Source organism: Aquarana catesbeiana, linkage group LG06, assembly GCF_042186555.1.
Source record: "Aquarana catesbeiana isolate 2022-GZ linkage group LG06, ASM4218655v1, whole genome shotgun sequence".
Lineage (NCBI taxonomy): Eukaryota > Metazoa > Chordata > Amphibia > Anura > Ranidae > Aquarana > Aquarana catesbeiana.
Window position 1 is genome coordinate 392,382,318 of NC_133329.1, and position 24,057 is coordinate 392,406,374.

General features: G+C 43.2%; 1 protein-coding gene across 1 annotated transcript in view; it reads right to left on the reverse strand.

Annotated features, from left to right (window-relative positions):
- Nucleotides 1-24,057, reverse strand: part of WNT10A (Wnt family member 10A) — a 103,441-nt gene that overhangs the window by 57,353 nt on the left and 22,031 nt on the right. Inside the window, exon 2 of the mRNA XM_073634347.1 lies at nt 4,817-5,079. Coding sequence (XP_073490448.1) covers nt 4,817-5,079 — 263 coding nt within the window. The remainder of the gene's footprint in view (nt 1-4,816; nt 5,080-24,057) is intronic.

A 24,057-nucleotide genomic window follows, 5' to 3' on the forward strand; every position in this document is an offset into this window, starting at 1 on the left:
GGTCCCTGTCGCTATAAAACGCTGACGGCGAACCTAAATATTTACCTCACTAACTAGCGTCACCAGCGACACTAATACAGCGATCAGAAAAATGATCGCTTAGTGACACTGGTGACAGAGGGTGATCAAGGGGTTAAAACTTTATTAGGGGGGGTTAGGGGGGTATCCTAGACCTAAAGGGGGCCTAACACTCACTGCCCTAACACTGTAACTGTCACAAACTGACACTATGCAGTAATCAGGAAAAAAAAAAAAAAATACTGCTAATGTCAGTTTGTGACAGGGGGGGGGGGTGATTGGGGGGGGATCGGGGGGCGATCGGGGGGGGATCGGGGGTGTAAGGTATGCCTGGCATGTTCTACTGTGTGTGTTTGTGTTGTGTGCACTTACATGTCTTCTCTCCTCGGCGCTGGACGGAAACTGCCAGACCGAGGAGAGATGACATCACATCCTCTGCCTGTGTGAAACTACACACAGGCAGAGGAGGATTCCCATTGGCTGGGAGCGATCGCGAGGGGGGGGCCACGATCGGATGGTCTCCCCCTCGCCTCCCGACGCTCCCAGTCAGATGCCGACCGCCGCTGGCACCGGGGGGGGGTCCAATCGGACCCCCCGCCCGCGGGAGGCAGATCACGTATATATACGTGATTCTGCCTGCCCGTGCCACTCTGCCGACGTATATCTACGTTAGGCGGTCGGCAAGTGGTTAATAGATTCAATAAACAAACGTCTTTCCAAACTACGAATCGTTATCACGAATCAATATACATACATGAATCTCAAATTTCAACTGATTCGAAAGAAATTAGAGCGGATATAACAAATGAATTTGACATGATTCAAGATTCAGTATAACGAGTATCGACACTCTACGAATAATAACGAATTATCCGAAAACGAATTAAGGTAACATAACGAATATAAGAGAATGAAATGATGTATTTTACGAATGAAAACGAAACGAAACAAAAATTTTCCGTTGTGCACAAGTCTAGTCTCGGGTACTGAACACTCCTTGGAATTATAATTTTAAACCGTGAGATTGGGCTCTATAAAAGACTGAAGAAACTACAGGAAAATGCATTTTAATACAATAAAGTAGCTGTTTATTAATTTGATAATACCTATAAATATCTAAATGACATTTAAGGTCTCTGTAATTTGTCCACTTAAAGTGTTACTAAACCCAGGACCCTACACTCACTATATCTGGTCTCCCACAGTACACAGAACATGGAAATGCAATTATTTTAGTACCGTAAATATAAACTGCTAAATACCTTTTCTCATCAGCAGTATATAGCAGTCTTGTGACTTCTATCAGTGTCCAGCCAAGCACTGGTTGAAGCTTGTAGGAGGAGTTTTCGTTCTGCTCTGACTGTCCTATGAGGCTGCATGACCCCTGACCCTCTGTCTGGACAGTGCTGTTTGGCTCTGTGCTGATCACATGCACCCCCCCCCCCCCCAACAAAAATCTTTAGCAATACACACCAAACTGAGCATGTGCAGAGTACCCCCAAGGTTCTGTTCTATCAGGAGATGGATTGGGGACAGTAAAAGAAGAGGGGGATCAGAGAAGACAGGATCAAACAGCCTTTTTACACAATGCAGAGGATTAACCCCTTAGGTTCCACAGTGAGTACAACAAGCATGCTTTATTGAATATACAGACTGATTTTACTGTTGTGGGTTTAGTAACACTTTTAAATCATTTCTACTTTGTTTTTATTTAACCTCCTTAGAGGTAACCTCAAGTGTTAGCTTTAAATATAAGTGTCTGCGCTTAATGGAAAACTCCCTTTATACGTGATTAACATACTTGAGATAAGCCTGACAAAAAATCTTAGTGAATACTAATTAAATGGTATTATTGAAAATCCTTTATACCCAGCTGCCACTTACAAAGTGATCCCAAATTGCACTTGCTAATTTCAGTTGAAAAAGCGGTGCTTCCTCATGTGAAACAACACTGTAACCAAAAACTTCCACAGTCATTAAATCATAACTTTGTGTATTACAATACACACTCCTCGTCCAAAACTGACTGCTTCCAAAAAGGCGTCCACTGGACAAAACGCGTAAAGGTGGGGCTTTTGATTGGCCATGTTGACGGCACTTCCGCCCAGGGGAACACACAGCGGCTCCAGGAAGAGCAGAGTGGCTGCGTATCCATGGCAAACTTGGTGCCGACTCATCTGTAGTGCATCATATCGACACAATTATATGTAAGTGCAATCAATGGTTTTATTTATGGGGTTTTAAATAAATATATATATATGTGCAACGAAGTGCTCTCTTTTGGCTTTCATCTGAACAACTGGTGGAGAGAAGACAAGGTGGTGAACACCTGTACTGGATTTCCCTTGGTTACGTTGGTGCTATACGGGCGAGGAGTTGTCCTAGATATACCTTGGCTTAATAATATGGAGAAGTCCACGGCTGCAAGAGATTCTTTGACCTTCTTACACAAAGAGACCACAGGCGCTCTGGTGATTTCACTTATGCCCTATACAGACGATCAGACATTGATCGGACATTCCGACCACAAAATCCATGGATTTTTTCCAACGGATTTTGGGCCGAACTTGTCTTGCATACACACGGTCGCACAAAGTTGTTGGAAAATCCAATCGTTCAGAACGCGGTGACGTAAAACACGTACGTCGGGACTATAAATGGTGCAGTAGCCAATAGCTTTCATCTCTTAGTTTATTCTGAGCATGCGTGGCACTTTGTGCGTCGGATTTGTGTACACACGATCGGAATTTAAACAATCGGATTTTGTTGCCAGAAAATTTTATATCCTGCTCTCAGGCTTTGTGTGTCGGAAATTCCGACGGAAAAAGTCCGATGGAGCCCACACACGATTGGAATTTCCGACAACACAATCCGATCGCACTTTTTCCGTCGGAAAATCCGACCTTGTGTACAGGGCATTAGTGTTGGGGACAAGAGTGTGGACTACACAGCTGTACATTGAGTATTGATACAGCATATGAACTGATTTTTTCAGAAAGTTTATTACTATTACAAAGAGTGTGTATTATAATACACAAAGTGATGATTTATTGATTGTGGAAGTTTTTGGTTACAGTGTTGTTTCACAAAGCGCCTCTTTTTTTAACTGGAACCCCAAGTGTTACTCAGGCTCGGAATTCTATGTAAATACGGTTAACCCCAAGCATTACTTTTAAACAATACCCTGAACACGAGTAACGCTCAGAGTTAACGTCAAGGCAGAGTGGAGGGAGGAGATGGGTAAATATCTGATCCTTACACCTTTTGTGAACCCAGAAGTGCTCTGCACTGAGCACTTCCAGGTTCCCAGCTGTCAGATTTTGCCCGCTGGTGGCCATGCCTAATTGACCCCTGATATCTCTGTAAAGAGGACCTGTCAGGTAAAATATACTATCACATAGGGGCTTATCATCTCCTCTGTGATGTGCACAAAGTCCGATAAAGGACTCTTCTTGGTGGTCCTGTCTTCAAGGAGACCAGAATAAATAATAACTTCCACCCTGAACAACCAGATAGGGCCACCTGGAATAATCCACGACTGTGACCGCCAGTGGTACGGGGACAACAAACTAGAAATAGAGAATAGGGAGAAGGCACACCAGCCTAGTGCAGGCTAGCTCTGAGGAAGAGGGCATGTCCCTTGAAACACATCAGCTGCGCCTATCCGGCTGACATGCATCCGGTGGGGTTTGCGTGCTATTGCTTGTGACTATTATCACTTTGAGAGTATAATGGATTGTTTTATTGAAATGTATTAAAAGTTTCATAGGATAATGCACTAGGCTGGTGCGCCTTCTTCCTATTTTCTATCTCCTCTGTGATATCAATAAATTAAAAATAAATACATAACATAAAAAAAGATTTAAAAGTTGGGAGAGGTTTGCTTACTACATACGTGACGACTAAAGGCCAGTGTTGATTGATGGGTTTTAATATCCAAATGCAACTTGCTTTTGACATCAGTATGAGATGTTTCTGAAGGAACATTTAACCAGCATTTGACCTGCACCTAACCTACATTTTACCTTCTCCTAACTTACATTTGACCTGCACCGAACCTACATTTGACCTGCACTTAACCTACATTTTACCTTCTCCTAACCTACATTTGACCTGCACCGAACCTACATTTGACCTTCTCCTAACTTACATTTGACCTGCACCGAACCTACATTTGACCTGCAACTAACCTACATTTGACCTGCAACTAACCTACATTTGACCTGCAACTAACCTACATTTGACCTGCACCAAACCTACATTTGACCTGCACCGAACCTACATTTGACCTTCTCCTAACTTACATTTGACCTGCACCGAACCTACATTTGACCTGCAACTAACCTACATTTGACCTGCAACTAACCTACATTTGACCTGCACCGAACCTACATTTGACCTGCACCGAACCTACATTTGACCTGCACCGAACCTACATTTGACCTGCACCTAACCTACATTTTACCTTCTCCTAACCTACATTTTACCTGCTCCTAACCTACATTTGACCTGTACCTAACCTACATTTTACCTTCTTTTAACTTACATTTGACCTGCACCGAACCTACATTTGACCTGCTTCAGCTGCTTTTGCATTCCCAGAGACTTGTATGGGAAGAGAGAAGTGCCAAGTATGATTGCCGAACTCTACATACAAACAGGGGTGTTAGAACTTTACCATGTATTAACTGTGGCCTTTATCACACAACAAATAGTTTATGTTACACTTTCATTATCACCAAAATATTTTATTTTTTTATATTTGAAGGCCCTTGAGTAGGACCCCCACCATGCTCACCTCTGCTGAAAACTGCGCTCTCATAAGGAATCTTGTTCTTTGTTTCCAGACTGGAACAATTCCAACGGTGGTCCCTGAACTGGTGCTGACACTCGTGGATGGCGATTTGGATCCCCTGTATGGCTGAGGCCGTGACATCAGGGTTCCGCATACAGACTTCCATCTGGCGCCGGGTCAGTCCAGGTAATGTCAAGCACACGGTGTTGGCATTAAGTATCGGTTCTGGTGGTATCTTCAGTCCTAGAATTTCATTCGTTAGGGACCTGAATGGTGCAAAAAAAGAAAAAAACACAATATTTATTTATCTCTCTTATCATCAAGCCAACATGTTCAATAGCAAGCCAGACACGACCAAAGCAATTGTTACATTTCGGCTATAGAGACCTATCTCGGCACTAATTCTGTCATTACTTACCATAATAAAGTAATACATATATATTTTTTTGTTTTGTTTTGTTTTTTACAACAAACAAGACCTTCATTTGATTACATTGTCTTGCAAATTATTATTATTATTATTTTTTTTTTGCAATCCGCAAACAAAAAAAGCATAACAAATAAATGTACTTTATATCTAATTTGATCAGTTTAAAAAAATTGTGTTACTGTAGATAAAAATAATAAATATTATTTTATAATTTGTCCTCTTTAAATCGACACTACAATTATTATTCTGCTACAAAGTATTGCATTTTTTTTACAAGTGAAATAACATTTTTATTCTAAACAAACAAAATGAATAAAAGAAATATAAACAAAAAAAGGGGGGGGGGGAGGAGTAATTTAGGGCTGGTAGGGTAAACTAAGGATTAGTAAGGATTTAAATACTAACAAATTTTATTAAAAATTTGGGCCGATGATGTATCCACCTAGGTGAGTATGATTCTTAAAAAAGAAAAAAAAACTTCTCTTTTAATTTTGGTCAAAGCTGCCCAGTTTGTTTTCATTTCTAAACAAACAAAATGAATAAAAGAAATATAAATATAAAAAAAGGGGGGGGGGGGAGTAGTTTAGGGCTGGTAGGGTAAACTAAAGATTAGTAAGGAATTAAATACTAACAAATTTTATTAAAAATTTGGACCGATGATGTATCCACCTAGGTGAGTATGATTCTTAAAAAAAAAAAAAAAAATACTTCTCTTTTAACTTTGGTCAAAGCTGCCCAGTTTGTTTACATTTCAAAACAAACAAAATGAATAAAAGAAATATACATATAAAAAATGTGGGGGGGGGGGGGGGGTAATTTAGGGCTGGTAGGGTAAACGAAGGATTAGTAAGGAATTAAATACTAACAAATTTTATTAAAAATTTGGACCGATGATGTATCCACCTAGGTGAGTATGATTTTTAATAAAAAAAAATACTTCTCTTTTAACGTTGGTCAAAGCTGCCCAGTTTGTTTTTATTTACAGGCACCCCTTACCTGCAAAGGTAGTTTTTTGGTAAAGGTGGACTAACCCTTTAAGTACTCCCCTTCACTCCTCCCACAGCAGCTATCTAAAAACGTATATAGATATGGTGGGAGGGGAGGGCAGAGGAGCTGGGGCAGCACAGACAGTGACTGCACACTTCCAGAAGAGGAGAGGGCTACGATCTGCAAAGAGGGAGGGTCCTGAAGTAGTCAAATTTTCAAAAATACATTACAATTTTGAATTAGTTGCGGTGTGTTGGTTCAGCGCTTACAGGGTTAAAAACAGATGATTAAGAGGCGTCACGTTGCCTCCACACCACCTGTCAAATGTCTCTGAAAACCAATCTGAATGTGGATTCCCTTTTAGAGACACAAGTCTGTATTTAACGTTGCTCCCTATGAAGCCCTTGATTGACAGGTGGCTCACACATGTCACCTGAGAGTATTATCTGGCATAAAGACAAGCACCTGGCTGCGGGAATCGAGGCATTGTATACCAGTCAGTGTATGTGACTGCGAACAAATGAGCGATGAATAGGGTGAGGTCACTGCCAACCGCCGTCCGCAGTCACCTGGGAGGTATTCCGTGTCATTCCTGCATTTCTACCTGTCCCTTCCTGACGTTTTACAGACATCTCCACCTTTTATCTACAAGAGCCTTGAGCTACGAAGCTCTCCAGGTCTGCCCGGGCCCCATTAAAGATAATTATGCCTCTCTCTCTCTCTGGGCTGGAGGATGAGCGCTGCACAGCGGGCTGAGATAGCGCAGGTGACGGGAATTAGAGCGCCAACATGCCCTCCGGACACCGGCTCTAATGGTCTATTTCAAACACTTCCCAACCTGTTTGTTGCAAAGTATCCTGTAAACAGCAAAAAAAAAAAAAAGAAGTACAAGAAATCTTGTACTGAGAGAAACATAAAGGCTGCCATTGCTATTTGTCTGCTTGTCATACTGATCCGCTGTCTTCTCAGAGAATGTACGGGTCTGAAGATCACTTTGCTTGTGGACTGCTTGTTTTTCGGGGGATAGGATTTAGTTCAGTGGTCTTCAAACTGCGGCCCGTGGGCCTTTGCTTGCCTTTATCCAGCCCTTGGAGGCATTTTTTTTTTCCACTGATACCAATGATGGGGCACTATTCCTCCCCCATCACATGCCTGATGAAGGGGTCCTGCGTGGCTCCGAAACGTTGCACTACACTGTTTTGTGATGTGATTATTGGAATAAAAAAAAGTTTTGATTATCCTTGGTGTGCTGGCGAATATCTACATATCGCATTGGTTCCAGTATCCAGCTGGCTGTCGCTACAGCACCCAATACCTTCATTCTAGGAGCTCATTCTAGGAGCAAATGGGAATATAGACTATTCCTCCCACTGACACCAATGATGGGGCACTATTCTTTCCACTAATACTAATGATGGGGCACAATTCCTCCCACTGACACCAATGATGGGACACTATTCCCTCCACTAATACTAATGATGGGACACTATTTCTCCCACTGACACCAATGATGGAATACTATTCTTCCCACTGACACCAATGATGGGGCACTGTTCCTCTCACTGACACCAATGATGGGGCACTATTCCTCCCACTGACACCAATGATGGGACACAATTCCTCCCACTAATACTAATGATGGGACACTATTTCTTCCACTGACACCAATGATGGAATACTATTCTTCCCACTGATACCAATGATGGGACACTATTTCTCCCACTCAAACCAATGATGGGACACTGTTCCTCCCACTGACACCAATGATGGGACACAATTCCTCCCACTAATACTAATGATGGGGCACAATTTCTCCCACTGACACCAATGATGGGGAGCCATTCCTACCACTGACACCAATGATGGTGCACTATCCCTCCAACAAATACCAATGATGGGGCACTATTTCTCCCACTGATAACATTGATGAAGCACCATTTCTTCCACTGACACCAATGATGGAATACTATTCTTCCCACTGATACCAATGATGGGGCACAATTTCTCCCACTGACACCAATGACGGGGAGCCATTCCTACCACTGACACCAATGAAGGGGCACTATTCCCTTTTTTATCATTTACACACTTTCCAAAACTTCAAAAGTGTTATCTAAACGTTCTCACAGTACAAGAGAATGTCGCCAAATAAGCAAGTCCCATTTGAACTAGGGGTGATCCTAGGACAGAAAGTGAGGGGAAATTTCCCTAATGGGGACACAAATCACAATAGAAGCCTGATGTTTTTTGCAATCATTTCCGCTCTTGGGACTTTTTATCTCAACTTTCTCATACGGGATGTCCTTAAATAAGAAAATGAATTGACAAGTCCCATGTGAACTGACAAGGCCAAGAGTCACAACATGTCACCTAAGGTGACCCTGGGACAGGAAGAGAGGGAAATTTCTCTAGTGGGGACACAGATTGCAATAGAAGCCTATTCTTTATTCTTAGCCTTTCTGTACTTTCCAATTTTTTTTTTTTTATCCAAACTTTATAACAGTACAAAGGAATGTCCCCAAATAAGGAACAAGTGGCAACAAGTCCCAGTAGAACTGACAAGGCCAAGTGGCAACCTTACTTGTCACAGTGGGGTTGATTTACTAAAACTGGAGAGTGCGAAATCTGGTGCAGCTCTGCATGGAAACCAATCAGGTTTTGTTTTTTGTCAAAGCTTAATTGAACAAGCTGAAGTTAGCAGCTGAGGCTCCATTCACACTTGTAGGACTCCAAAGTTGTGCTGACTTTGGAGTGCAACTTTGATGCAACTCTTGCGTTGTATAACATTCAGGTATGACTTTTTATTGGTGTGGGTGGTTGTGGTGTTTTTTTGGGTGGTGGTACCACCATTCAGGTATGACTTTAATGCAACTTTTGAGGGTTAACATTGAAGTCTATGGCCCTCAAGTTGCATAAATGTCTGACCAAAGTAGTGCATGAACTATTTTGAAGTTGCTGCAACTTTAAGTCACACATATACTCACCGGCCACTTTATTAGGTAACCTGTTCAATTGCTTGGCAACACAAGTTGATAATCAGCCAATCACGTGGCAGCAACTCAATGCATTTAGGCATCTAGACGTGGTGAAGACGACTTGCTGAAGTTCAAACCGAGCATCAGAACAGGGAAGAAAAGGGAATTTAAGTGACTTTGAACGTGACATGGTTGTTGGTGCCAGACGGGCTAGTCTGAGTATTTCAAGAACTGCTGATCTACTGGGATTTTCACACACAACTATCTCTCAGGTTTACAGAGAATGGTCCGAACAAGAGAAAATATCCAGTGAGCGGCAGTTGGGTGGAGGAAAATGTCTTGTTGATGTCAGAGGTCAGAGGAGAATGGACAGACTGGTTCCTGATGATAGAAAGACAACAGTAACTCAATTAACCACTCGTTACATCCAAGGTATGCAGAATACCATCTCTGAACGCACAACACATCAAACCTTGAAGCAGATGGGCTACAACAGCAGAAGACCACACCGGGTGCAACTCCTGTCAGCTAAGAACAGGAAACTGAGGCTCCAATTCTCACAGGATCACCAAAATTGGACAATAGAAGATTGGAAAAACGTTGCCTGGTCTGATGAGTCTGGATTTCAGCTGCAACATTCAGATGGTCGGGTCAGAATTTGGTGTAAACAACATGAAAGCATGGATCCATCCTGCCTTGTGTCACCGGTTCAGGCTGGTGGTGGGGGTGTAATGGTGGGTGGGGGGGATATTTTCTTGGCACACTTTGGGCCCCTTAGTAGAAATTGATCATCATTTAAACACCACGGCCTCCCTGAGTATTGTTGCTGACCATGTCCATCCCTTTATGACTACAGTGTCCCCATCTTCTGATGGCTCCTTCCAGCGAGGGGAGATTATATTAGTGGGGACACAAATCGCAGAAGAAGAAATCATTTTTTTTTTTTTTTTTTTACGCTTTCCAAAACTTTGTACATTTTCTTATTGTACAAGTGAATGTCCTCATAAAAGCAATTAAATTGTTTAAATAAATCATAGTAGGTTTGAGCACCTGCAATGGTGCAAGGAAAGGAGCGTGTGACCTAAAATGGTCTTTTCCTGGGCACCCGACTCCCCCGTACCTGTAACGTGTGTCTCCTCACTTTTAAGGGTGCATGCCACCTCTGTGCCCCCCGCCCCCTTTCCTGCCTCCCCCAGACCATTTTATTGTATTCATGGACCTAAGATCAAAGCCTAGGCCATCTCCCAAGAGATGAAACGAGAATCCAGCCAAAAATAGCCAGTGATCCCTCCACGTCCTGCGTTCCCCTGATCAAAGCCGAGGCCTCTGATACATTTCCTGCCTGGAATTTATTCCCTGACATATTTTTTTTTTTTTTACTCCCAGGCTTCCCCTCTAAAGAGGCTGCAAGTTCACATTTGCAGAGCCAATTTCCATTCGCCGGAGCGGCGTGTGGAGGAAGGTGGGGTGGGGGAGGCCTGCGGTCTACAACACGGACGATGAAAGTGGGGCGTGGTTTTGTGGTTCGCGGGCTCGCCTTTGAAGTGGGCAGCGTTTTCAAGGGTGACACGTTCTTGCCTGACCTGCTGCAAACCCGTTTTAGTTTTTCCCCCCGACTTGTGCTTAACCCTTTCCTGCTGGGGACCTGTTCAAAGACGCCCCCCGTCTACAGGAATATTTACACCTCTTTTGTTTCAATGCAATTTAACCACTTCATCCCCGGAGATTTTACCCCCTTCCTAAACAGAGCACTTTTTGCGATGCGTCGCTTTAACTGACAATTGCGCGGTCGTGCAACGTTACACCAAAACAAAATTGACGTCCTTTTTTTCCCCACAAACAGAGCTTTCTTTTGGTGGTATTTAATCACCTCTGTGGTTTTTATTTTTTGCGCTATAAACAAAAAAAGAGCGACAATTTTGAAAAAAAAAGCAATATTTTTAACTTTTTGCTATAATAAATATCCCCTAAAAAATATATAAAAAAACATTTTTTTCCTCATTTTAGGCCAATATGTATTCTTCTACTTATTTTTGGTAAAAAAAAAAATCGCAATAAGCGTATATTGATTGGTTTGCGCAAAAGTTATAGCGTCTAGAAAATAGGGGATAGATTTATGGCATTTTTATTATTATTTTTTTTTAATATAGTAATGGCAGCGATCTTAGATTTTTATCGTGACTGCGACATTATGGCGGACACATCGGACACTTTTGACACTATTTTGGGACCATTCACATTTATGCAGCGATCAGTGCTATAAAAATCCACTGATTACTGTGTAAATGACACTGGCAGGGAAGGGGTTAAACACTAGGGGGCGATAAAGGGGTTAAATGTGTCCTAGGGAGTGATTCTAACTGTGGGGGCAATGGGCTACCACTGACATGACAGCGATCACTGCTCCCGATGACAGGGAGCAGTGATCTCTGTCATGTCACTAGGCAGAACGGGGAAATTCCTTGTTTACATAGGCATCTCCCCGTTCTGCCTCTCCATGACACGATCGCTGGGACACTGGCAGACATCGATCCCGCGGGACCCGGGGGCACGGTCACGCTGTACGCGGCGCGCACGTGTGCCCACTAGTTCCGCAAATTAAAGGGGACGTACAGCCCACTGCTGCCATTGTGCCGATGTATATCGGCGTGCAGCGGTCGGCAAGTGGTTAAATTATAGCTAAAGCAATTTTGGATACAGATGCGAAGGTTTAAAGCTGAAGTCCCAGAGCAAAGAAAAGCCTTTTCATTTAAATATATTCCTTAAATAGCCACAAAGGATGATATACATCCACTGTGTGCACCAAATACCTTTATAAACCCAGATATTACTTTGCAAAAGTAGCATCATCATCGCTGTTCTGTCCTGTGCCGGGAATAGAGTTGTGGGAGAGGCTACTGCATGCCCCACCCACTAAAGGCTGCCTGAAGAAAAATACAGGAGGGGGCGGAGACAGGACCAGTCACCCCACGCAAGGAGAGAGAGTAGAGCTGTGGGAGGGACCCAGCAGGCTCCACCCACTGCAGGCTGCCTGCAGAAAACTACAGGAATGGGCGGGGAAAAGACCAGTCACCCTGCACAAGGAGAGAGAGAGAGAGAGAGCAGAGCTTCGGGAGGGGCCAGCAGGCTCCACCCACTACAGGCTGCCTTCAGAAAACTACAGGAGGGGGCGGAGACAAGACCAGTGACCCTGTACAAGGAGAGAGAGCAGAGATGTGGGAGGGGCCCAGCAGGCTCCACCCACTACAGGCTGCCTGCAGAAAACTACAGGAGGGGGCGGAGACAAGACCAATCACCCCACACAAGGAGAGAGAATAGAGCTGTGGGAGGGACCCAGCAGGCTCCACCCACTGCAGGCTGCCTGCAGAAAACTACAGGAATGGGCGGGGACAAGACCAATCACCCTGCACAAGGAGAGAGAGAGAGCAGATCTGTGGGAGGGGCCCAGCAGGCTCCACCCACTACAGGCTGCCTGCAGAAAACTACAGGAGGGGGCGGAGACAAGACCAGTGACCCTGTACAAGGAGAGAGGGAGCAGAGCTGTGGGAGGGGCCCAGCAGGCTCCACCCATTACAGGCTGCCTGCAGAAAACTACAGGAGGGGGCGGAGACAAGACCAGTCACCCTGCACAAGGAGAGATAGTAGAGCTGTGGGAGGGACCCAGCAGGCTCCACCCACTGCAGGCTGCCTGCAGAAAACTACAGGAATGGGCGGGGACAAGACCAATCACCCTGCACAAGGAGAGAGAGCAGAGCTGTAGAAGGGGCCCAGCAGGCTCCACCCACTACAGGCTGCCTGTGTTCCGTCAGATTAGGCGACGCATCAGATTTCTTAATGGAAGTGACACTCCGCTAGCCCACACTAAGTCTACAGTCTGAAGTCACCAAGCGGACATCTTTTTGCACCCACCGAAATCTTGCATTTCACACAAATTTTTACCACTAAACTGAGCTTATATTGTGAAATGCAGTATTTAGAAATCTGTGACACTGTTTTGATGTTGAATTTTAAAAGCAGCGGCGAGCCTGCTGATCTCAATGCATTTACAAATCTGACAGAACACTGCTGCTTTTAAAATTCAACTTTAAAACAGTGTCACAGATTTCGAAATACTGCATTTCACGATATAAGCTCAGTTTAGTGGTAAAAATAAGTGTGAAATGCAACATTCCGGTGGGTGTAAAAAGATTCCGCTTGGCGACTTCAGACTGATATCTGCCTGCCATTGCACAGAGCGGCCCCAAACCTCCTCTTCTGGGGTCCCTTGCTGGCTCTGTCTGCTCCACCTATTCCCTGTGTGCCCCCAGAGCAAACCAGCTGCTAAGGGAACACTCGTGCAGGTGTGCTCCTGAGCCGGGCTCTGTGCATCCATAGACACACACACACAGCATGGCTTAGACTCCGCCCCCTCCTCCTCCCAGGATTTCAGTGACAGCAGCAGGAACCAATGGCTCCCACTGTTGCCTCTGTGCCTGTGAGAGCGGGGAGAGAGACCAGTGCTGCTGAAGGCGGGCACAGTGCTGGATGGAGAGAGAGGGCTCAGGTAAGTATTTAGGGCAGTTAGTTGGAGGGTTTTTTTTATTTTAATGCAGGGAATGCGTTAAGGTAAAAAAAAAAGTTTTGGCTTTAGAACAACATAAACCACTTCAGCCCCCGGAAGATTTACCCCCCTTAATGACCAGGCCATTTTTTGCGATACGGCACTGCGTCGCTTTAACTGACAATTGCGCGGCCGTGCAACGTTATACCCAAACAAAATTGAGGTCCTTTGGGTGGTATTTGATCACCTCTGCGGTTTTTATTTAAAAAAAAATAAAAATTTTGATAATAAAAAAAATATTTTTTACTTTTTGCTATAATAAATATCCCCCCCCCAAAAAAAATTCTTCCTCAGTTTAGGCAAATATATATTCTTTTACATATTTTTGGTAAAAAAAATCCCAATAAGCGTATATTGATTGGTTTGCGCAAAAGTTATAGCGTCTACAAAATAGGGGATAGATTTATGGCATTTTAATTTTTTTACTAGTAAAGATGGCAATCAGCGATTTTTAGCGGGACTGCTACATTGCAGCGGACAGATCGGACACTTTTTTGGGACCAGTGACATTTATACAGCGATCAGTCCTATAAAAATGGACTGATTACTGTATATCTGACACTGGGAGGGAAGGAGTTAGCACTAGGGGTGCGATCAAGGGGTTAAATGTGTTTCCTGGGAGGTGTTTCTAACTGTGTGGGGGGGACTGACTAGAGGAGGAGGAGAGAGATCGCTGTTCCTGATCACTAGGAACAGCAGATCTCTCTCTACTCCCCTGTCAGAACGGGGATCTGTCTGTTTACATTGACTGAACCCCGTTTTGGCTCTCTGTGGAGCGATCGTGGGTGGTGTCGCTCTGGCATTGCCCCTATCGTTTTTGAAGCGGCCGATTTACACCTACGCCGATTCGCCCAGGAGAGCCAACCTGTCGCAGTATAATGACAGCAGCTGGTCCTTAAGCGGTTAAAGAGTAAATCCACTTGTGTTGATAAAAACATTCCCCTTTGAGTGACCTGTGTGCATTCCAACTTTGTTGCAGATTTCTACCTTTTATTATTCTGAAAGAAATTGCTATTTGTCTGTCTGTGTCCATGTGCACAGTGAATCTGTACGGGAGTGGTTTTATAATGATAAATCAGCTGCTGCACCTGCAGGGCTCTAATGAGGAAAGTGGCAGGGTCTGCATCCCTAGATGTGATTTCCCTTTTGGGATTATCTCAACAAAAATGAAATTTTTATAGCAGGGGATGCCCAAAATCTGAATTATATCTTAGTGCAAACTTCTGGGAAAATCAGTGAGCCAATCACACAAGCAGGAAATTACATTTCTGGGAGGGTACTCCAGTTGGCCATATTGCATTTTACAGAAAATTACAGCGGCTGTAGATTGGAAAGGAAAGGTAATTTTTAATAACATTCAGTTACAATATGACTTGTGTAGAAATTATATATGCATGTTTTTTGTTATTTTTTCCCACAAAAGTGGAGTTACCCTTTAACCAGTTCCCGCCCAACCTATAGCAAAATGACGGCCGAGCTGGACTTTTCACCGTTCTGGGTGGATGTCAAATCACGTCCTCCTGGATCGCCGGGCCACGATCTGTCACCGGCAGCGTCCATCAGACACAGCTGATAACTGATCAGTGTATCGGCACGCTGCCGGTACCATGTGATGGCTGTGACCAATCCCATGACAGTTGTAAACAATGGATGGCTTCATTTCATGCTATCCATTGTATACAACTGTGTTGCGAGCTGTGATTGGTCACAGAGATCACATGGTACAGACAGGGCCAATCACAGCTAAATCGCAACAAAATACACTGAATGAATAAGTTTCATTCAGTAAAAATGGTTGCTTATACCTGGGAAATTCACAGGTATAAACAACCATTATGTGTAAAAAAAAAAAAATAAATAACCTGATCACTACTAGTAACACTGTATTGCTCAGGTCACTGTGTTAAAAAAAAAAATAAAATAAAAAATGTTTACTGCACTGGCGACAGTATGTAAAAAAAAAAAAAAAAAAATTGTAAAAAGTTTTTTTTTTTTTTTCAAAAAATTGTGCAAAAAATTACAGCTTCCAAAAAACTCGCCATGCCTCTCACTAAACACCTTGGGCTGTCTACTTAATTAATTTGGGGGATATTTGTCCTGGCATTTTCAGGCCTCAAGAAATAAGATCATTACACCAGCATTGACTGACCTTCCGATATATATATATATATCTATAGATATATATATCTATAGATATATATATATCTATATATATCTATAGATATATAGATATATATAGATATATATATATATATATATATAAATCCCATAGAATGTGGACTTTATAACTTTCCTACAGACTAAATAATATACACTGATTTGGGTTATTTTCACCCAAAAATTTAGCAGCATAATACATTTTGGCCTAAATTTATAAAGAAAGATTATTTAACTGCAAAATTTTTTAACAGAAACAAAGAAAAATGATATTTTTTATTCAAAATTTTCAGTAGTTTTTTGTTTATTTAGCAAAAAAAAAAAAAAAAACCCCAGAGATGATTAAATATTTTGTGTATTAAAGCTCTATTTGTGGAAAAAAAAAATGATAAAAATTTCATTTGGGTACAGTGTTGCATGACCACGCAATTGTAATTCAAAGTGCGACAGCGCTGAAAGCTGAAAATTGGCCTGGGCAGGAAGGGGGGGGGGGGGGGGTAAAAGTGTCAGGTATTGAAGGGGTTAAGTGCATGGGTCATTTTTCAGAATATTCCAGTAAATACAATTTCTTGTTTGATGTCATCGTACATCATAATTGTTCTCACTTCCCTATTGAAGAGGGACACATGATGTCACAATTGGGTATGACTAGACACACATTTGGGACATTCGTCTGCCCCGGCTGGTAGAGCTCTGATTGCTCAATCATTACAGAAATTCCCAGCAGGTTACTCAGCTGTTTGTTGACGAAAGAGAAAAAGAACAACTCCAGGTAAAACTTTTTTTTTTTGCCATCTGTTCCCCCATTGGAGGATCTTGCTATTCTGAGGACTGCCATCTCTTGGAAACAAAAAAAACCCTTTAAAGAAGAACTCTGGGCAACCTATATGAACACCATACGGATGTATAAGCAGCTTTGCTAAAATTATTCTCAAATTGTCCATCATTATCTGATCAACTGACGGTGCGTTGGGTGTTTTTTTTTTTTTTTTTGCAATGTTATACATGAAAATGAATGTATGAATGTATGAAATTCAAGTTGAAGTTGTTGAGTTTATGTCAAGTTGACATAAAAACGTTCATATATATTCCTCACTAGCCACAAAGGATATAAATCCACTTTGTGTGCACTAAATGCCTTTGCAAACCCAGGTATTACCTTGTAAAATTATCAGTGACATCATCACTGTGCTGTACAGAGAATGGAGCTCTGGGAGGGGCCCAGCAGGCTCCACCCACTACAGAGCACTACAGGAGGGGGGGGGGGCGGAAACAAGACCAGTCCCCCTGCACAAGGAGAGAAATCAGAGCTGTGGGCAGGGCCCAGCAGACCCCACCCTCTACAGGAGGGGGCAGAGACAAGAACATTCCCCCTGCACAAGGAGAAAGAGCAGAGCTGTGGGAGGAGCCCAGCAGAACCCACCCTCTACAGGAGGGGGCCGGAAACAAGACCAGTCACCCTGCACAAGGAGAGAGAGAGCAAAACTGTGGGCGGGGCCCAGCAGACCCCACCCTCTACAGGAAGAGTGGAGACGAGACAAGTCCCTCTGCACAAGGAGAGAGAGCAGAGCTGTGGGCGGGGCCCAGCAGACCCCACCCTCTACAGGAAGAGTGGAGACGAGACAAGTCCCTCTGCACAAGGAGGGAGAGCAGAGCTGTGGGCGGGGCCCAGCAGACCCCACCCTCTACAGGAGGGGGTGGAGACAAGACCAGTCCCCCTGCACAAGGAGAGAGAGCAGGGCTGTGGGAGGAACCCAGCATACCCACCCTCTACAGGAGGGGGCGGAGACAAGACCAGTCCGCCTGCACAAGGAGAGAGAGCAGCAGTGATCGGTCTTTATTACAGGAAGTCTCACACTGGATTACTGCACAGATCTGGAAGAAATACACAAAGCTCACCGAGATTCAAGAAGAATACACATGAAAAATGGATTTAGAGAGAGGAAATCCCTTCTTAGATCACCACTATTTCTGTTCTAGTAATACGTGTATGTATTGTGTAAATATGTGTATTTTACATTTCACATTCAGTCCTAATGACAGGATATATAGAAAGCATAAATCTCACTAATGGAGACGCAGACAGCGATAAAAACCTGATAGAGATTCTAACCCTTCTATACTATTACTACTTATATACTCTACCCAAAATTGTAAAAAAAAAAAAAAAATAGACTTTAACCGCAACCAAACTCCTAAACCCGAGCCCGCGATTGTGTTATCTCTGAGCTGGAGTCTCAGTCTCAAGCCACTAATCCTAAAGCACTTTACCATAAACCCTAAACTTTACATCCGATTTCTAAATTGCTGCATTTGTAAATTCCAAAAGCCAGAATAAAGGAATAGTAGGGGTAAAAAAAAAAAAAAAAACGTGTGGGTTTAACCAATCTTGTTTTTTTTTTTTTTTTTGTACAATTCTCCTTTAAGGGGGCGTGGCAAGGGGGGGTGTCCTATGCCTGCATACTTTTGCTGATAGGTGTCCCTCATTCCCATCTCAAAAAGTTGGGAGGTATGCATCAAGGCTGGGAAAGAATGTGATGCAGTGCGATGTGAATTGCATTACACAGGGGAGACATGCCGGGTCTTTGTCTCATTAAAGAGAACCTGTCACCGAAAAAAAAAAAATCATCACATAGGCAACTTTTTGTCCCATATGTGATGTAAGTAAGACCCCTTTCACACTGAGGTGCTTTTCAGGTGCTTTCACGACAAAAAAAAGTGCCTGAAAAGCTCTCGAAAACCTATTTGAATGCTTTCACACTGGGGCAGTGCGCTGGCAGGGTGGTGAAAAAACGCCCCTCTCCATTGCAATTAATGGAAAGCACTTCAAAAGCGCCCGAAAAGCTCTTCAAAAGTGCTCAGTGTTTTACTGGCAGTTTATAAGCGCCTCAATGTGTAAGGTGCCTAAAAGTTACAGCAAAGCACATAAACCCCCCCCCCCCAAAAAAAAATGTTTTTTGAGCCTCCCGCATATATGCACATACAAACGTAAATGCGGGCATTGGGGCACTACGCATGAAAATGTCAATCGCGATACACATGTTACATATCCCCGTGCACACGCACAAACGGGCTCCTAACTTTTTTTAGGCTGCTTTCACACTGAGGCACTAAAAATAGCGCCTGCATAGCGCCTGTAAAGCGCCTCTCCTGTGTCTCCAGTGTGAAAGCCCAAGTGCTTTCACACTGGAGCGGTGCGCTTGCAGGACGGTCAAAAAAAGTCCTGCAAGCCGCATCTTTGCAGCGCTATAAGAGCGGTGCATTCACCGCTCCTAAAGCGCCCCTTCCCATTGAAAACAATGGGGCAGCGCCGCAAACCCGGGCGGTTTTAACCCTTTTTTTAGCGGCGCTATTTGGCCGCTAGCGGGGCGGTTTTAACCCCCGCCCCAGTCTGAGGGTAGCCTTAGCTGGCTCCTAGATTCAAACAAATTTGTCATACCCTGACTTTATAATTACAGTGTATGAATAATAATAATAATAATAATAATAATAATAATAATAGAGAATAAATAATAATAATTGTTATTATTATTACAATGTAATTACAATGTCATATTATGAAAACAATACAACAGATCATATAACACTTTATAATTACAATGTATGAATGTAAATATTATAATTATTATTTCATTACAATGTCATATTACGCAAACAATTACCCTTACAATGACCTTATATTAATCCTATAACCTAACTAGCTTATAATTATATAATTATAATATTATATATTATGTTGTAACATCTGTTGAGTTTTGTTCATAATATTCACACTGTCATAATAATTATTATTATGATTATTATTACTATGTTTTTACAATGTAAACAATACAAACACAATGATATAACATAATATATAATATTATAATTAAAATGCATGAATAATATCAACACTACCACTAAACTACTACTACTAATATTAATAATAATAATGATTTTTTGTCATTATTATTTTTTACATTGTAATATTATGAGCGCAGAACAACAGATTATAAAACAGATGATAAAACAATAAAAATATCTTAGGCCACGTTGGGGTCGGCCACTAATTTGTGACAAAATCAAAAACACTTCATCAGGGTTTTTCAGCCAGGGTGCCGCCGCCACCTGTGAGTCCCCAGGGGTGCCGCGGCAGAAAAGCCCTTTACAGTCAAATCATGAAAGGGTTAATGTCTGTATACAGAGAGGGGGGAGAGGGCTCACCCCTCACCTCCTCTACACTGTTATCTGTACTCTTGCCAGCAAAACTGAAAGCTGTGCAAACCACCCGCCGGCGTCTAGGCAAACGATGATGTCATCGGTTACTAAGGACAGGTCGGGTGGCTTGCACAGCTTTCAGATTAGCTGTGCTGCAATGTCAATCTGCTGTTCCTGTAAAAATTAGATCACATGACCTTCACCAGGCTGAATCTCGGACTAGTTGTTAGTGCTGAGTGCTGAGAAAATAGAACGCTTGTTGCCTGGGTTGAGATTGCATAGAAAAATAATTGTAGACTCAGAAAAGAGAGTCTCAGATATCAGGACTGGCTGTACTCAAGAAGGTAAAAGATTTCCAGGTTAGAAGGCGGCCTTAATAGCTGTCTGTTTTATGTTTTTTTATGGAGTTCCTGACCAGCAAGAGGCTGAATGACTTCAGGGAAGAGATAATAAAAACTCGTTTTATTTGTAACATGCCGAAAATGTGTCCCGTGCCCCAGTTTTTTACCCCGAGGTGATAAAAGGTGTCTGCCCCCCCCCTCCCCCTACAGACACAAGTCATTACCAGAATCCCCGGACGCCTTTGTCTGCCTATTCACCGCTAAGACAAAATATTTTGTTAACAAAAAAAAAAATCTTACATTTCCAGAAAAAAAAAAAAAGTTTTTCATAACTGCAAATGTATACTTTCCTCTTAAAGAGACAGTTCCCTCCATGGACATTTTACTCTCACGCATTTGTTTGTATAAAAAATAATCGGCCTTCATTGTGATATAATAATATCATATCTTATATATTTTCATTTATCAAAGTAGCTAAAAGTTTATATATTAAAGCAGGACTCCGGCCAGCGGTTTAGACATTAATGGCTGTGTGTTGAGTTATTTTGAGGGGACAGCAAATTTACACTGTTATACAAGCTGTACACTCACTACTTTACATTGTAGCAAAGTGTCATTTCTTCAGTGTTGTCACATGAAAAGATAGAAGAAAAGATTTACAAAAATGTGAGGGGTGTACTCACTTTTGTGAATACTGTGTATTTTACTTTCTACTATAAGACATATCCAATAAAAAAAAAAAAGTTATTCGTAAATTTAGGCCAGTATATATTCTGCTACATATTTTTGGTAAAAAAAAAAATCCCAATAGGCGTACAGTATATTCATTGGTTTGTGCCAAAGTTATAGTACAAACTATGGGATATATACTGGAATTTTTATTTATTTATTTATTTTCACTAGTAATGGCAGCAATCAGCGACTTATAGCGGGACTGCGACATTCTGACACTGACACTTTTGACGCTTTGCTGGAACCAGTGACACTAATATAGCGATCAGTGCTAAAAAAATATGCACTGTCACTGTACTAATGACACTAGCAGGGAAGAGCTTAACATCAATGGCGTCCCTAGGGGGGGCCAGAGAGGGCTCTGACCCCACCAACATTATGCTGTGCCCCACTTGTGCCCCCCAATTGAAAAAAAAAATTTTTTTTTTTTTTACAAAAAGGCAATGTCTAAGAGGGAGAGCTCCCCCAGTCAGCTCCTGCGGGTGAATAAATATATATAGTTGCATTTTATAGTTGCCCCCCCCTACTTTTGTCCCTGTCCCCCCATGTGCCCCCCCTAAATATGAAAGCTGGAGACGCCACTGGTTAACATCAAGGGGCGATCAAAGGGTTAAATGTGTGCCTAACCAGTGTTTTTGTGTGCACTATAATGGGACATGGTGGATTTTTTTCCCCTTTTTTGCAAGGAATCCAAATCCATCTCCCCCCCCCCCCCCCCCTCAGAACAGAGGTCTGCCTTGTCTCTCTCCTCGCTGATCGGTGGATGCCGGCAGATATCCATTGGCCAGCACCCACTGACCGGCTTGTGCTTGTATCTAATCACAGCACTGACGGGTTGCTGGCGGCGCGTGCGCCCCCTACCTGGAAGAGCCAAATCACATACTAGGTACTGTACGTGATCTGCAACAGAAGAGCTGCTCTGCCGCTGTACATCTAAGTGATGCGGTCGGCACGCGGTTAAAGCGATTTTCATTCAAATTAAAAGTTTGGAACGAAAATCTGTCCATGTATTGGCCAGCATTACTATATGCTATAATATAACGCTAACTGTCACATTTGCTTGTATCCCCAACCAAACTGTCAACCCATCAGATGGCTGGTGTCATCACTGATCACATGTGCAGCACCATGGCGGTTGCAGATAAAACAGAAGTTAGATGGCGGCTTCCTTGGCTAAAAAAGGACAGGAGGGTTAAGTTCCGCTTTAAGAGGTCAGAATTCTGACTGCTGGTATAAATTCCTGAACGTCAGCAACAGCTTTTTTTTCTTGTTTGCGCTTCAGGAGGCAACCTGTAGGAGGCAACAGTGAGCGACCTGTTCATTTCAAGTTGCAAACTCTTCAGGTTTTTTGGCCAACTTTTTTTGGCGGTTTTAGCCAGTGTTTGCGGTATTTTGCTAGGATCAGACAGGTACAGGTGAAAAACAAGTGATGCACAACGGGAGACCTGAAATGGACGGGTTTTAAAAGAGATCCAGCCTACTGCACCCCCTAAACCCAATATTAGTCAATGAAGCCGTGCATCAAAGTGATGGACCAATAGGGAGCAGCAGCAGGGGCCAGATGACACTAGCGGCCATTTTGGGTGTGGCAGAGTCTATTTAAGAGCATGGCCCCTGGGTTTGGTGTGCTTTATGGGTAGTGGGTAGTGAAGGGAAAGGTACTCCATCTGTTAGGAACAGTACTAGCAATAGGGAAAGATTCCTGATAATGAGGGAATGCTTAGGGTTGCAGCTCTCTGGAGACCTTGCTGATTGGGCAGGAGACGGCCAGGCCGTATTCTGTCTTCTCTCAACAGACGCTGGAACCCTCTTTTCACGAAAACTGTAATGCCGCGTACACACGGTCGGAATTTCCGACAACAAATGTTCCATGTTAGCTTGTTGTCAGAAATTCCGACCGTGTGTAGGCTTCATCGGACATTTGTTGTCGGAATTTCCGACAACAAAAATTTGAGAGCCAAGAAAATCCGCTGTCAGAAATTTTCCGACAACAAAATCCGCTGTCGGAAATTCCGATTGTGTGTACACAATTCCGACGCACAAAGTTCCACGCATGCTCGGAATCAAGCAGAAGAGCCGCACTGGCTATTGAACTTAATTTTTCTCGGCTCGCCGTACGTGTTGTACGTCACCGCGTTCTTGACGTTCGGAAATTTCCGACAACATTTGTGTGACCGTGTGTATGAAAGACAAGTTTGAGACAACATCCGTCGGAAATAAATACAGGATTTTGTTGTCGGAATGTCCGATCAATGTCCGATCGTGTGTACGCGGCACAAAGGTGCCGGCTGGGCTAATGTGAACTGTTGCTTCATTACTTCAATGCAAGTTCTATATTGCACCTGACTTTGTGAATTATTGTTGCTGCACCCCACCTATACACCCCCTCCCCTTCCCCCAGCCGTCCTCGTTTTTACATAGATAAATAAAAGCTGATCATTGTAAGCACCCCTGCTAGTAGTAAATGGTTTGTCTCAGCCCTCTAACTCGGGGGGTCGGCAACCCGTTGATCGCAGTCCACCTGTTGACCGCAGGCAGGTGACAGGTGGACCATAAACAGGTTCCTGCACCGCCGACCCCCGCTTTCTAAGTGCCGGTCCTTGTCTCCCCTCCCAGCCTCCTTCGCAGCTCCGCCGCACCATCTATGTCCCGGTCTCTCCCCCTCCCACCTCCTCCGCCGCTGTAATCAGTGAACAGTGGAGACCGGGATGAAACACAGCTCAGGACAGAGGGCGGGAGGAGGAGCTGGCCAAATTAACTTTTTATGTTTAACCGCTGGTGATTGGCTGCTAGGACACAGGGTGGTCCTAAGCAACCAATCACCA